Genomic DNA, 15,797 nt, shown 5'->3' with positions numbered 1-15,797 from the left:
AGAGTTGTTTGAAGTTCTTCCACACGTTGGTTGAGTTGAATTCTGTCTCCCTGTAATGTCAACCAATTGTTTTTGATAAGCAATCTTGGAATCAACAGTACAGAGAGTCTTCCCTTTTCTGAAAACACCTGTTATATGAGCCAGGCTCATTTGTTTTCAAGGCCAGCCTCTCTTGTTCCTGCTATGGTTCCTCGTTTGGTGTGCTTTCAGGAACACTTAGCATCCTGGAAAGGTTCGCTTGCCCCTTATCCTGCACTCAGTCTGTCCTGTCTGTATCTCTTACCCCTTTTCCTATCCAATGATTCAAGGACAACAGTCCATCAACTGGGATATCAAAACAGTGTCTCTTTCAAGACTCTGAGTGGTCTAATTACAGTCAAGACTTGCACTGAAAAGGTTCCTGTAGAGTTGAAGTTGCGGTGGCTCAGTTGAAATATGCATAAGTGAAGGAAGCTGAACGAAGAAAAGCAGAAATGTGGGAGAATGATTGCCCCGAGAGAATGCGACTAAATCTCGCCTCCTGACATGGTCACTAGACTTCCTGGACTGGGTAGCCCTGCTGACACCTTCACTAATATCATCCTTCTTGTTAACATTTATTGAGTACATATTATACACCAGCACTGATACAAGCCTTTAATGTGCATTAGCTCACCGAATCTTTTCAAAAACTCTCAACGGAAGATGCCATTATTCCCCTTTTTATTGCAGAGGAGACTGAGGCACATAGAGATCTGAGTAACTTATCCAGCTCCCACAATGGTTATTAACAGACCAAGGCTGGAAACCAGGAGTACTGGACCTAGAATCCAGGTTTCTTACCATAACAGGGTGTTACAGACTCCTCAGATTTTCTTACAATATTTTTATAGTCATTTCTTAAAGAAATTCCCCATTTAAGTTGTCATGAGGAGCTTTCTGTCCTTTGTAACAAATCCTTAATCATTAAGATACAAAAAGATTATAATATACTTAAGTTAAAATATACTGAATATACAGTTATAATATACTGAAGTTCAGTTCAGTCGATCAGTCGTGTCTGACTCTTTGTGACTCCATAGACTGCAGCACGCCAGGTCTCCCTGTCCTTCACTATCACCCAGAGTTTGCTCAAACTCACTTCCATTGAGTCAGTGATGCCATCCAACCGTCTCATCCTATGTCATCCCCTTCTCTCGCCTTCAATCTTTCCCAGCATCAGAGTCCTTTCCAATGAGTCAGTACTTTACATCAGGTGGCCAAAGTATTAGAGCTTCAGCTTCAGCATCAGTCCTTCCAATGAATATTCAGGGTTGATTTCCTTTAGGATAGACTGGTTGGATCTCCTTGCAGTGCAAGGGACTCTCAAGAGTCTTCTCCAACACCACAGTTCAAAAGCATCAATTCTTCAGCGCTCAGCTTTCTTCATGGTCCAACTCTCACATCCATACATGACCACTGGAAAAACCATAGCCTTGACTAGATGAACCTTTGTTGGCAAAGTAATGTCTCTGTTTTTCAATATGCTATCTAGGTTGGTCATAACTTTACTTCCAAGGAGTAAGCATCTTTTAATTTCATGGCTGCAATTACCATCTGTAGTGATTTTGGAGCCCCAAAAGATAAAGTCTGACACTGTTTCCACTGTTTCCCCATCTATTTCCCATGAAGTGATGGGACCAGATGCCATGATCTTCGTTTTCTCAATGTTGAGCTTTAAGCCAACATTTTCGCTCTCCTCTTTCACTTTCATCAAGAGGCTCTTTAGTTCTTCGCTTTTGGCCATAAGGGTGGTGTCATCTGCATATCTGAGGTGATTGATATTTCTCCCAGCAAACTTGATTCCAGCTTGTGCTTCATCCAGGCCAGCGTTTTTCATGATATACTCTGCATATAAGTTAAATAATCAGGGTGACAATATACAGCCTTGACGTACCCCTTTCCCAATTTTGAATCAGTCTGTTGTTCCATGTCCAGTTCTAACTGTTGCTTCCTGATCTGCACACAGATTTCTCAGGAGGCAGGTCAGGTGGTTTGGTATTCCCATCTCTTTCAGAATTTTCCACAGTTTATTGTGATCCACACAGTCAAAGGCATTGGCATAGTCAATAAAGCAGAAACAGATGTTTTTCTGAAACTCTCTTGCTTTTTCGATGATCCAGTGGATGTTGGCAATGTGACCTCTGGTTCCTCTGCCTTTTCTAAATCCAGCTTGAACATCTGGGAGTTCATGGTTCACTTACTGTTGAAGCCTGGCTTGGAGAATTTTGAGCATTACTTTGCTAGCGTGTGAGATGAGTGCAACTGTGCAATAGTTTGAACATTCATTGGCATTGCCTTTCTTTGGCATTGGAATGAAAACTGACCTTTTCCAGTCCTGTGCCCACTGCTGAGTCTTCCAAGTTTGCTGGCATATTGAGTGCAGCGCTTTCATGGCATCATCATTTATGATTTGAAATGGCTTAGCTGCAATTCCATCACCTCCACTAGCTTTGTTCATAGTGATGCTTCCTAAGGCCCACTTGACTTCACATTCCAGGATGTCTGGCTCTAGGTGAGTGATCACACCATCTGGGTCATGAAGATCTTTTTTGTATATTCTTCTGTGTATTCTTGCCACCTCTTCTTAATACCTTCTGCTTCTGTTAGGTCCAAACCATTTCTGTCCTTTATAATGCCCATCTTTGCATGAAATTTTCCCTTGGTATCTCTAATTTTCTTGAAGAGATCTCTAGTCTTTCCCATTCTATTGTTTTCCTCTATTTCTTTGCACTGATCAATGGGGAAGGCTTTCTTGTCTCTCCTTGCTATTCTTTGGAACTCTGCATTCAAATGGGTATATCTTTCCTTTTCTCCTTTGCCTTTTGCTTCCCTTCTTTTCTCAGCTATTTGTAAGGCCTCCTCAGACAACCATTTTGCCTTTTAGCATTTCTTTTTCTTGGGGATGGTCTTGATCCCTGCCTCCTGTACAATGTCACGAACCTCCTGTCCATAGTTCTTTAGGCACTCTATCAGATCTAATCCCTTGAATCTATTTCTCACTTCTACTGTATAATTGTAAGGGATTTGATTTAGGTCATACCTGAATGGTCTAGTGGTTTTCCCTATTTTCTTCCATTTAAGTCTGAATTTGGCAATAAGGAGTTCATGATCTGAGCCACAGCCAGCTCACCTGGCTAAATAGCACAGACAAGTGTCTCTGAGCTACTCTTTAGTTGCGCTAAAACGCAGGGTCAGTGAACCAAATGACAGTGCTTTTACATTCTATAACATACCTGTGATATTCATGTATTCTTCCAGAAGCAGTGCATTCCGGGGTACTATTAAAGAAAAAAAAAAAAACTGCCATCTAACTTTCCTTTAATTACTCTAGCCTCACATCACCTCTTCTATGGTATCTTGTGGCCTGTACATTCCTTTACCCGGTAGCAGATATCACATTATAATGGAATCATTTGTCTGTATCACAGTTGCCCAGCCTCAGCACTATTGACATTTGAAGCTAGATAATTCATGCTTCGCTGTGAGGCGCTGTCCTGTGTATTGCAGGATGTGAAGCAGTGTTCTAGCCTCTACCCACTAGATGCCAGAGCATGCTCTGCTCCACTGTGACAACCAAAAACGTCTCCAGACGTTGTGTAATGTCCCCTGGGGATGGGGGGAAAAATCACTCTTGGTTGAATGCCACTGGTCCACATACTGTAGACCTCTTCCACCAATCCCACAATGACTTCAAGGGCAGGACTGTCTTTTGTACCCTTATTTCTTTCCAATGCTTGGTACATTATGATGCTCAATAAATCTTAATTGAAGAAAACTACAGTAACTTGCATCAAGATGCCTGGAAGCCTAGATTACCTATATATCTATATCTGGCTGGGTTTAGTCAGGAAAACAGAGACACTATGTATACTACTAGGTTAAGGGGTTTACTGTAGAAATTACAACATATAAATATGACAGTAACTGGGGAAAGGAAGGTCTGGAAGGCTACAGTCAGAAGACAGAACTTTAAGCCAAACTTCTCATGAGGTAAGCAGGTATTCACAGGAAAATCTGAGAAGCTACCATATTTCGCCTCCAAAGCAGTATCGATAGTAAAATTGGAGCACATAGAAAGGTGTGGAATGCCACTTTATCCAACAAGTCAGCCTCATCTGACCCCCAAACACTCCCCAAAATAATGGCCTCTCCTTCCCTTCTACCTTCCACATCTCCCAAATTCCTCTCACTGGCAAACCCTTACCTGGAACCAATCAAGGAGGGAATTCTGGGAAATGCAGTTTTTTCCAGCTGTAGGCAGGCACTTCTACAGGAGTGGAAGTGCCAGGTAAACAACAGATAATCTCCCACAGTAACCACTTTTTGACACCAAGTGTGTATGTTACATATAGAGATCAAACCATGACAATAGTCTGAAGAATTTGGTAGTCACAGTCATTCACATTAGAAAGCAAGTGAGTGTTTGATATGATGGGTTGTTGTTTCTGTTGTTATTGCTTTTAGTTTGGCAGTGGATTCACCCTCTGATCACCTGTCCCCTCCAGTCTGCGCTGTGTAGACAGTCTCAACACTCGCTTTGCTTACACCCTGAACAGATGGCAAACTATGTTAATAATTGAACAGCTCATACTCCAGATGGAAGATGTTCACCTTCATGCTTCTTAGACTTTAGTGTGTCTTCTGAGCATTCTGGCCAGACCAGAATTGACAGAGACTACTGGAAAAGAATTTCCATATGCAAGGCATTGCTTCCCTCCTGAGGCATTGAAACATCACAACCATGTTATTGATTTCTAAACTGCTTTCTAAGACAGCAGCTGACATTAAGTGAAAATATTTCTGCTTTATAGATTCTGAGTCAAAAGTCAATTATTTTAAAATAATTACTTCCAGTCTATTAAAAAAATAGAGTGCTGGAGGTGAGGTGTGGTCCAAAGTAGAGTGAAGTACATAGCTCACTTTAGAAAAGTAGATTCAAAATAGGCATTAAATGGACCTATATCTTCAGGATAGCCCATGAAAGTCTAACATATTTACACCTGGCCCTTTAAGGAAAATATTTGCTGACACGTGGACTAGAGGGAAAGCAACAAGAACTGAGCCCTGAGAAGTAAATGGGACATTACAAAGAGTTGTCTTTTACTGAAGTGAGAGCCACTGGAGGTTTGAGCTCATGAAGATCTGACCTGACTCACATTTTAACAGGATTCCTCTAGATGCTGGATTAAGAATAGACATTCTTGTTGGGAAGGAGGGTCTAGAAGCCAGGGGATCAGGTAGAAGATGATCACTGTGATTCTGGTGGAAATGATTCTGATGAATCACTGTAAGGTGGCTCAGTCCACATGGAGAAGACACGCTGGTAAGAGGTGCCTAGACTCTGGTCTGGAGATCGTGCTGGTTAGACTTCCCGGTACTAGATATGTTACATACCCCGCCCCTGCCATGTGCAGGGGAGGCTATAGTCGTGCACATGTATGACCAACTAAAGCAGAGCTTCTTGAGTAGGCAAAATGTTGCCCCCCAAGCGACATTTGGCAATCAATGTCAAGAGACATTTTTCATTGTCACAACTGCAGCAGAAATGTGTTGCTTCTTCTAGCAGGTAGAGACCAGGGATGCTGCTAAATATCCTAAAATATACAACACAGTTCTCTACTACAAAAATAATTACTTGGCCCCAAACGTCAACAGTGCCATAAGTAAGGACGGAGAAGGCAATGGCACTCTACTCCAGTACTCTTGCCTGGAAAATCCCATGGATGGAGGAGCCTGGTAGGCTGCAATCCATGGGGTCGCTAAGTCAGACATGACTGAGCGACTTCACTTTCACTTTTCACTTTCATGCATTGGAGCAGGAAATGGCAACCGACTCCAGTGTTCTTGCCTGGAGAATCCCAGGGACAGGAGAGCCTGATGGGCTGCCGTCTATGGGGTCGCACAGAGTCGGACACGACTGAAGTGACTTAGCAATAGCAATAAGTAAGGAACCTTGACCTCAAGAAAGGCCCACTAATGGAAGAAGAAAGAAAGATGGGTTTTCATGGGTAACTAGGAGTCTTAGCCCAGCTCAACTGCAAGTGCCCTAACTCCTGCAAGGCATCTGCAGGCTGTGGCAACAGCAATTTTGGAGTCCCAGCTCATACCAAAGCTGGGTCTTGTTTGTCCTCTCTTGCCCACATATCTTTCCCCAGTTATTGGAAGTGAGCTTTGTCCCAAATAAGAAACTCTGCTGCCTTTTTTCTGTGTGTGTGTGTGTGTGTGTGTGTGTGTGTGTGTGTGTGTGTATATATACACACATACATACAGAAGCTTTTAAAAATAACATGTGTGATTGAGATGATGAAAGAGATTTTGTGTAATGAAAGGCAAATGGTGCAGAGCACTACAGTGCAGGTATTAATTTGTTTAAAGAGATTTGTGAAGAAAACTGCTCTATTAATTAAAATTTCAAGACTTAAAACTTAAAGATGTTTGGTGATGACTGTAGATCTACAAGAATTTTACTCTCTTCATCAAACCCAAATGGATTGCATATGAATTCAAATACCCTTAATATTGTGCAAATATTCCTTAGTCTTTGCAATGGGTAATAACTGATAAGGTCTCATTTATTTGGTGAAATACTTTCATGTATATAAAGCATACTGGCTTTTCATTTACCTAGCTTTATTATTTTAATTTGTGAGTAGATGCATAAATGAAAAACTATTTCTTCGTATTCTGGCTTGTCTATTCCATTTATTTTCTTTGCAAAGAAGTATGCATTTTTTGCTAAGATTGTTAATAAGATGGATCTAATTTTACATATTTTCACAGTATCTGGTCTACTCACTAGCTTAACACTGGAAAAAAATGGACAGTGTTTCAAATATAGATCATAAATACCTCAGCTCTTGAGTGGCACTGTGGAGTTTAGGTTTGCCCTAATTTTCTATAAATTCAATATGCAAAAACAGACCATGTGATAAGTAAGCTAGAAAAGCATTTTTCATATCATGAAAGACTTTTCCAACATTCATCTAAGAAGCATTTATCTTATATATGTGCTTAGTCGTTCAGTCGTGTCCGACTCTCTGTGACCCCATGGACTGTAGCTCGCCAGGGCTTTGTCCATGGGGATTCTCCAGGTAAGAATAATGGAGTGGATTGCCATGCCCTCCTCCAGGGGATCTACCCAACTCGAGACTGAACCCAGGTCTCCCATATTGCAGGTGGATTCTTTACCAACTGAGCAACCAGGGAAGCCCAAGAATACTGGAGTGAGTAGCTTATCCCTTCTCCAAGGGATCTTCTGGACCCAGGAATCGAACCGGGGTCTCCTGCATTGCAGGGAGATTCTTTACCATTTGAGCTACCAATAGTATTGAACACAGGCAACTTTAGCCGGGTGTTGTTCTACATACTGGGGCATTCAAGGTATGCAAAACTGGGTCCTTACACTTGAAGGTCACATAAAAGAAGCGGACATATAAGCAGCTAATTTTAACGTATGATGCAATACGTTCCATTATGGGGTCAGCTTCAGTGCTACAGACCCATGGCCCAGGCACAGGGGTCAAGAAAAGGCATCCTGAATGAGCTGAGTAGAGTCTTGAAGAACATGCAGGAGCTCACCAGGCAGAGGGAGGTGAAGACTACGCTATGCAAAAAAATAAAGCCAAAGACCATGAAACACCATGACAGGAGCAAGTATAAGGCAAAGACATAGTGGGTCCTTGAAAGTCACAAAGGAGCTTGGTAGTGGTCATTAAGGAGATGAGAAACTGTTGAAAAGTATTAAGCCAGGAATGGAAGCAATGTGCATTCCTTCAATTTCACTAGAGCAGAAAGTGGGGCTGGCTTCAAAATCTGTGGGACCTGGTACAACATGAAAACGTGGGGTGCTTGTTCAAAAACCATTATGAACTTCAAGATGGCTACAGCAAAGCATTAAACCAAGTATAGTACCCTTGAAAGCACTGGGTTGTGTATGACTGCACATATGCTTGCCCACAAGGCCAACTGTACCAGAAGGCATCAGGGCAGGGGGAGGAAGAATACATTAAGACCTTTGTTTGCATACTGTCCAGTCTGTAGTTGAGAAGAAAAGTCTTAAGCATATCAACCAGCTAGAGATTAGTCTTGAGGCAATATACTAGACAGCATTATAGTCCCATACTCAAACTCAGAAAATGGCCAAACGGCTAATCTCTTCATTTTAAAGAGGAAATAGGAGACCAAAAATGTTGTGAGACAGGGAATTCAATCCGAGCCTTTTAGATTTTATCCCAGTGTCTCCTCCTCCTCTACAATGTCAAGGCTAGTGAGTCTGCAGTGAAAGGGATAGGATGGAAGTTCTTTGGGCAAGACTGATCCAGAGGCGGCAGAAAGGACTGCAAGTGACCAAGAAATGGAAATCAACTAGGAGACAATTTTTGTCCCCTCCCTTCTCCCAGGGAGCACATCCTTTCTGAGACCTTTCTCAGAATCAAGAGGATCTTTCCAAGCACAATTTTAGAATAACTCATGGGCCTAGCATTGTGCCAGGGAAGAAGGGTACAGAAATGACTCAGGCACACTCTCAAGAGCTTATCCTTTGGTGAATGAAGACAGTAGTGGGAATCAGCTATCACAATCCACAGACTCTGTCTACCTATTCTTTAATGTGATTGGGAAGCAAAAATTTTAAATCATAATAAAAAAGAAAATTGGAAACGAATTCTAAACATCAATAGGTAGCTACAGAGTTTTCTTTCAGATTTAGGAGATTATAGATGATTTGCAGATTGCCTTGTATATCTCTCAGTAATATTACCATCCATACCCTCACCAACTCTAAAGGCTTCAGGCTCACCTGAGCCCCAGTAAACCTTTGTACATATCTCAAGAATCTCTCTCATATCATTCTCTTCAGTTCTCCTGACCCCCTGAAAACCTAAGGTCTTCTTCATTTTTTCCTTCTCTTAGTTCTTAATATAAGGCTTTAAACCAGCACCATGGCTTGCAAGGCCCTATATGATCCAGTCCTTGGTCATTTCTGAAACTTTGTCTCACCGCACTTTCTTTCTGCATTCCATGGGCCATTCTACCATCTCTCAACTGCAGGAAACTTTCCTATCTCAGACATCTCCCAACTCTGCTGTCCTTTCTTCAATGCTTCTCATTTTTTCAAACCTCTAATGAAATATCACTTCTCCAAGGAAAAGCTTCTCTTATTTGATCTGGCAGTTAAGAAGACCACTATTAATAAGCTCTCATAGCACCCTATACTTTTCCTTCAGAGCCCTATCATAGCTAGTAATTCTGTATTCATGTGATTCTTTCATAAATGTTTGTCTTCACCTCAAGGCTGGGAACTACCTGAAGCCAAGAGTCTGATCTGTTTTGCTCATCACTGGATTCCTGGCAAATGGCACAGTGCCTGGCATGTCCTCGGGACTTTTCTGACCATTCAATCTAAAACATCCATTTCTCTGCCTTTCATCTCTCTTAGGTGTCTTACCTTGATTGTTTTATTTCAAGGCATTCCTCATTATCTCTGTGTGTGTGTGTGTGTGTGTGTGGTGTGTGTGTGTGTACACAAATATGTGGGAGTGTCTTAACTGTGTATATGTATATATATGTATAAATATGTGTTTGTGTGTGTACACATGATTTTTCTACTTGTTACTTGTTTTCTCCAATAGCATGTAAACTCCAAAAAAGAAGAGGCTTCACCTCCTTGTTCACTGCTGTATCCTCACCACATACCTGGCACATAGTAGGTGCTCGAGGAATTATTTGCTGGAAATATGAATACATAAATGGCAAGTGCTCAAGAAATGAACACCAGAAGTTCATTCTCCTTAGAAATCAATAATAATAGGAGGAATGGAGAGAGTAGCATGGAAATATATACACTGCCATATATAAAATAGGTAGCCAGTAGAAATTTGCTGTACTACTCAGGGAATTCAAACCTAGAGGTATGGGATGGGATGAGATGGGAGGTGGGAAGGAGGTTCAAGAGGGAAGTTATAGAAAGCAATCCAATACTATAAAGCAATTATCCTCAAATTAAAACTAAATTAAAAAGAAAAATCAATAATTGAAAAAGAGATGATTCACTGATAATGGCTTTTTGGGAAAAAAATGCTATTCACTGTCTACCCCCAAATGACACTGTAAGAATTTTAATTCATTTCACCACATCATTAAGCAACAAGGGATTATATTTGGCTTACTTTATTTTAGATCAATTGTTCCACAAATTTCGACTGGATTCTTCATCTATAATCTTGAATGGAAGTCATTTGGGGCCTGATAGAGACAAATTCATAAAACCTAGAAACTTCCAGAGTGTTCAGAGTCAGAGTTTGGAGATCTGACAAATCAGATTTGAATTTCAGCTTCCACATTTATTAGCAATATAACTTCAGGAAGCCACATAACTTCTCTCAGTCTCAGTTTCCTCTGAAACCTTGTGACTTGTAGGGACAGTTTGGTGATAGGATTGACTGTGGTTTTAAGTGCATGGTTTATAATCATAGTCAATATATGGTATCTATTATTCACATCTACTCCCAAGTCCCTGTGATACAGAGAAGAAAACTGAGGCCATAAGAATTGGGAATTTCTCAAAGCCATCCCTCTTCTCCAAGTCTAGGTGATAGAAATCAGCAGGTCTACAATTAAGCACCACCTAGAATTGGGCTTCCCTGATGGCTCAGCAGGTAAAGAATCCACCAGCCATGCAGGAGACACAGGAGATGTGGGTTCAGTCCCAGATCCGGGAAGATCCCCTGGAGAAGGAAATGGCAACCCACTCCAGTATGCTTGCCTGGAGAATCCCACGGCCTGAGGAGGACGACCGTCCAAAGGGTCACAAAGAGTCTGACACGACTGAGCAACAAAGCACGCACGCAAGGCTTCATTTGCTCAGGGGACTTTTTTGGGGCAAACCTGCTTGTGCTTGGACTCACATCGTTTCCTAAGGAGGGCTGAAGACTCCTTTATGTCCTTGCATTGACTGAAGCTCACTGCAGCTTTCACTTCCAACTGGCCATATCCTGGCCCAGAAGACTGAAGATTCAATCAAAGAATCTGGGTGAGAAATGGAATGGAGTTTTTCCCCACCTCAGTTTATAGGAGTCCTTTTATTTCCTCCTTTTTAGGACATGAAAGAAAAATTAGAAATACTGGTCCCACGGAAATCTTCCACTGCATAAATCCCATAATCTTTAATTATATTGAAATTATTTGCTTATAACAAACAATTCAGTACCATGTAATTCTGCTGAGCTTTAGGTTCAATTTCACATCTAGACAAGAGTTCCAAACACAGGAATGGGTAAATCTTATAATAAGTAAAACCAATGGCTAAGATAAGTAAAATAAGGTGATAAGTCTCCAACAAATTGCATAGTGCCATGGCAGTTCTTCCTATGTAGACAGGATTTAAGGAGATTTTATTAAAGTGGGATACAGAAATTGCATGTATTGAAACTTTGACTGGATGATTCCTTTTCTATGAAATTGACTCGGTGAATAACAAAACAGAGTGAGCTAGAAGTATTCACTGCTCAAAGACACTGAAGATGGTAGGCCAGCAGCAATAATTAAGTAATTAGTTTTCTGGCTAATTAGAAGAAATGGAGAATATATGCCTGAAATTCTTTCCTCACTGAGAGAATCATACCAACTCTCCCGGTGAATACATTCAACTAAGCTGTGCCTTCAGATTGTTCTTTATTTCAGCTTTAGTTTATCCATGACTCAAGCTCATCTCCATTTTGCCTTCATATAGGAATCCTGCCATATTACCATAGCATTTTATTCTGAACCTGCTATAAAGGCAATTAGTCATTCATTATAACACCAAAATTCAAAGTGGTTGCAATTATGTTTTCTGAATCAAGCCCTTTGATGTGGGTAATTTAAGGTTCTATATTTAAAATGCATTCAATGAGTCATAATGGTAAATAAGAATACCCTTAAACTAGCATTCATATCTCTTGTACATGAAAAATTAAATGGATAATTTCTACCTATGACAGATTTATTTTGTGGTGGATAATTTTAAAGAATTGATTTAATTAGTTGTAACTATGCTCAGAAGTATAATTTGAAATACCATTGAATGGAAAGGGAAAGTATTTTCAAGCAGAGAGAAAACTCTCTTAAAATTTCCTTTGTTCATTAGTCAATGAACATTTATTAAGCACCTACAGATTGCACGGCAATGTACGACATAATAATAACCTAATCCGGCATTATTCTATTCTAGTTCTGCAAGTTAATTGAGTGAGTTAACCTCTTTAGCTGTCCATTCACAGTATGCCAATAGACAACAAGAATTAAATGAATGAGTCAATCTGAAAAAAAACATGGATGTATTTAGGTTTCCTTTTGTTTCATGTGCTAAAAACCAGTTACCAGCTAACTAGTCTTTTTTATGTCTTCAGGGAGCCAGGAATTTTAAAAGAATCTTATTTCACTCAGGCAGTGAACTATACACTTAATCATGACTTTCTAAGTGTTGATACAGAACAGCAATTTGTAAGATTCTACAGATATGGAAAGGAAAAATAGCACAGTAATTTTAGGCAGATAAGGGGAAATATATTTTGAGGGCTGATTTTCACTTAAAAAATTATCTTAGACTTAATATCATAGACTAGGTTCAGCATTTTAGAGCTAGACATTAGAGATGATCTAGGCCACTGGTTTCTAACCATTTGAATTAGAGACATTGGATTTTGTAAAAAAAAAAAAAAAAAAAAAGGATTCTCAGTTCTCATTCCCAGAGATTGTGATTCACTTGGTCTGGAAGAGGCTGGGAGGGGAAGTAGGCATAAATATAACTCGTAAAATTTCCCTAGCATCCAAAGCTGAGACCCACAGACCTAGTCAAGCCTCAATATTTTGGCATGAGGTCTCCAAGCCTTGAAAGAATAAATATCCTGCCTAACAAAACCACAGCTTATAACCCTTGGAGCCATGCTTAGAACCCAAACAGCCAAATTCCTAGTCTAGATCTATTTACTAAACCAATTGACACCATTTCTATTTCTCTCACACACTGGTTCAGATCTAATTACAAGTTAGTACGTAGGAAGAATAAGACTGCTTATAACTCATAACTAACACATTCCCTCCTCCTAGAGACCTGTGTGTTTCTTTACTTGTTAACTAAGTCTTCCAATGATGCTGTAATGATTAATATATCTGTTTATTCCACATTTTTAAATACTTATTTGAAACTTTTGCACCTATAAAATATATCATTCCCATTTTAAGACAAAGAAAGTAGATTTACTATTTGAATCTGAGTCCAGTTTGAAGTCTCTATTATAGAGCTTATAGAGCTGAGCACCTAGCAGTACTCAAATATCCAGCAGGGTTTGCTTAGCCACATCCCTGACATGAAAATGTCTTTAGTTTGGCCACTTCCACTTGGTTCTAAAAGCTCCGTGCAGGTAGGGTTCTTGTCCAACTTCATCAACTGTCTCCCAGCATCTAGCAAAATGCTTGCCATAAACTCAACATTCAAAAACTACTTGTTGAATGAAAAATCCTACTTACATTTTGTTAAGAAATGAGACAGAGTATCCTGAACCAGCTCGTGAAAGACAGTCTCAAATACATAAAAGTATTGGGAAGATGGTTTTATAAAGGAGTAGTTTTACAATTATTTTATTAGAAGAGCTTTGGCCTGACTTTCCTCACCTAAATTTGTCTTTGTTGTACCACTTGGGTGACAGTTGGGCTCTCCCTCACTAATATTATGTTAATAGTCCTTCATTCAAATGATACAAATGAGCTTACTTATAAAACAGAAATAGTCTCACAGATTTCAAAAACAAATTTATAGTTACCAAAGGAGAAATGTGGAGGGGCAGGGATAAATTAGGAGCTTGGATTAACATATACACACTACTATGTATAAAATAGGTAACCAACAAGGACCTACTGTATAGTGCAGGGAACTCTACTCAATATTCTGTAATAACCTATGTGGGTAAAATGACTGAAAAAGAATGGATATACATATATGTATAACTGAGTCACTTTGCTCTACACCTAAAACTAATATAACATTGTAAATCAATGAAACTCCAATAAAATTTTTAAGAAGTCCTTCATTCAGTATACCTTTTATATGCGTGAAGGCGCAACTGACATGCAATAAATAGTGATGAAATAAAATACTGAATTTTACTGTCTTTGGAAAAATGTAACCAAATTAATTAACATAACATTATTCTCTGGAAAGATAAAGAGTTCGATATCTTTGGTGAGTCAAAAGGGTGGCACAGTATTGCAGAAAGCACTAACCTAGTTGCAGAAAATGATTCAATCGATGACTATTTAGAATTAAATTTTTATTAAGCAGATCATTTCAATCCTACCTTTTCAACCCAACCACACAGCCAAATTCCATACTTTTGCCTCTATGAAGGGTATTTTCTCTTTACCCAGAGGTTATGACTTTGCAGTCTTTTATCTGATTCATGTAGAAATGAGGTACTGACATGAGCTAAAATGACTTATGTTTAAATATGGTAGAGATGAATAGCCAAAGAAGCAATGCAAAAAACCGACAGTAGAAAAATTAGCCACGGTAGAAATACTGAACACCAAACAATGAATATTTAATCTCTGCTATCTAACTGAGATGAACTAGAGGGTTGGAGGGGGGAAAGGTACATTTAAGGAGTTAATCTTAAATCGAACACTAATGTTAAAGCCAAGGTTAATGGAAGGAACTGGGCTGTGAATGGGCCACAACAGCTCAGGAACATGACGAAGATTCAGTAAATGTTTTGTTGAATGAATGAATCGGTAAATGAATGATTAAGTGAATGAGTGAATGAATGAACTGTCCTCTTTAGAAATTTAGAGTATAGTACTTGGATTTGAAGACTTGGCTTTAAAAATAAATCTATCCAAAGCTGTGGATTAATAAACTAGATTTCGGGAAAGTCAGGGCTGAATATAATATAGGTGTTTCTATTTTTCATTTAATTAAAATGACCACAGAGTCATTATTCTTACCCTTAATTTCTGAGCCTGAAAAAGTTAATGAACTATATCTGTTCCATGAATAACTGAGTTGAACTTGAAAGACAACTTCCATTCCAAAAGCCTCCCACACTACCAGTTAACTGTGATTTACCCTTTTCCTTCTGAAGAATTTTAAGCATCTTCCATCTGATTTGACTGACAACCAATCTGTACTTCCTGTCTTTATTCTCCCAGGAAGAAGATGTTACTCGTGAAAGTCGTTTTAATTTCAGTGGTTATGGAATGGGTCACTGCCTTCAAGTGAAAGATGGAACAGCTGTCAAGGCCACACCTGCCAACCAGCTCCCACAGCCCCCCAAAGATGCAGATGCCATCAAGAAGAAGTTTGTGGACCGGGCAAAAAGGATTGACACGATTTCTCGAGCTGCCTTCCCATTGGCCTTCCTCATTTTCAACATCTTCTACTGGATCACATACAAGATCATTCGGCATGAAGATGTCCATAAGAAATAGATGTGCTCTTCAGATCCTGGGACCTTCTTGCCTAACTGCTGTGCTTGTAAATACACAGTGAAATTGTCTTTATATCACTTTGACAGAGGAGAAGACTGGGGGAGGGGGGAGGGAGGATCATGGGGGTGGGTTTCCTGGCACCTACATGAATAAAGATAAGTTATCCGGGCAATGAAGAAAAATGTTTGCACAAAATTAAGGTTTTGCAGAATCACATGAGCATAATTACATTCATAGTCTTTAGCATTGCTCTTTCAGATGATGCATTAATTAGACAGGATATGCAAGGTCAAGTACTTGAGGGCTATTTGTTT

General features: G+C 39.7%; 1 protein-coding gene across 2 annotated transcripts in view; it reads left to right on the top strand.

Annotated features, from left to right (window-relative positions):
• Window positions 1-15,483, top strand: part of GLRA2 (glycine receptor alpha 2) — a 206,737-nt gene extending 191,254 nt beyond the window's left edge. For both annotated transcript variants that reach the window (XM_068962485.1, XM_068962484.1), the window contains exon 9: window positions 15,205-15,483. In XM_068962485.1, coding sequence (XP_068818586.1) covers window positions 15,205-15,483 — 279 coding nt within the window. The remainder of the gene's footprint in view (window positions 1-15,204) is intronic.
• Window positions 15,484-15,797: the final 314 nt, after the last annotated feature.

Source organism: Capricornis sumatraensis, chromosome X (genome assembly GCF_032405125.1).
Source record: "Capricornis sumatraensis isolate serow.1 chromosome X, serow.2, whole genome shotgun sequence".
Taxonomy (NCBI): domain Eukaryota; kingdom Metazoa; phylum Chordata; class Mammalia; order Artiodactyla; family Bovidae; genus Capricornis; species Capricornis sumatraensis.
Note: the sequence above shows the minus strand (reverse complement) of the source record. Positions and strands in the feature narration are given on the sequence as shown.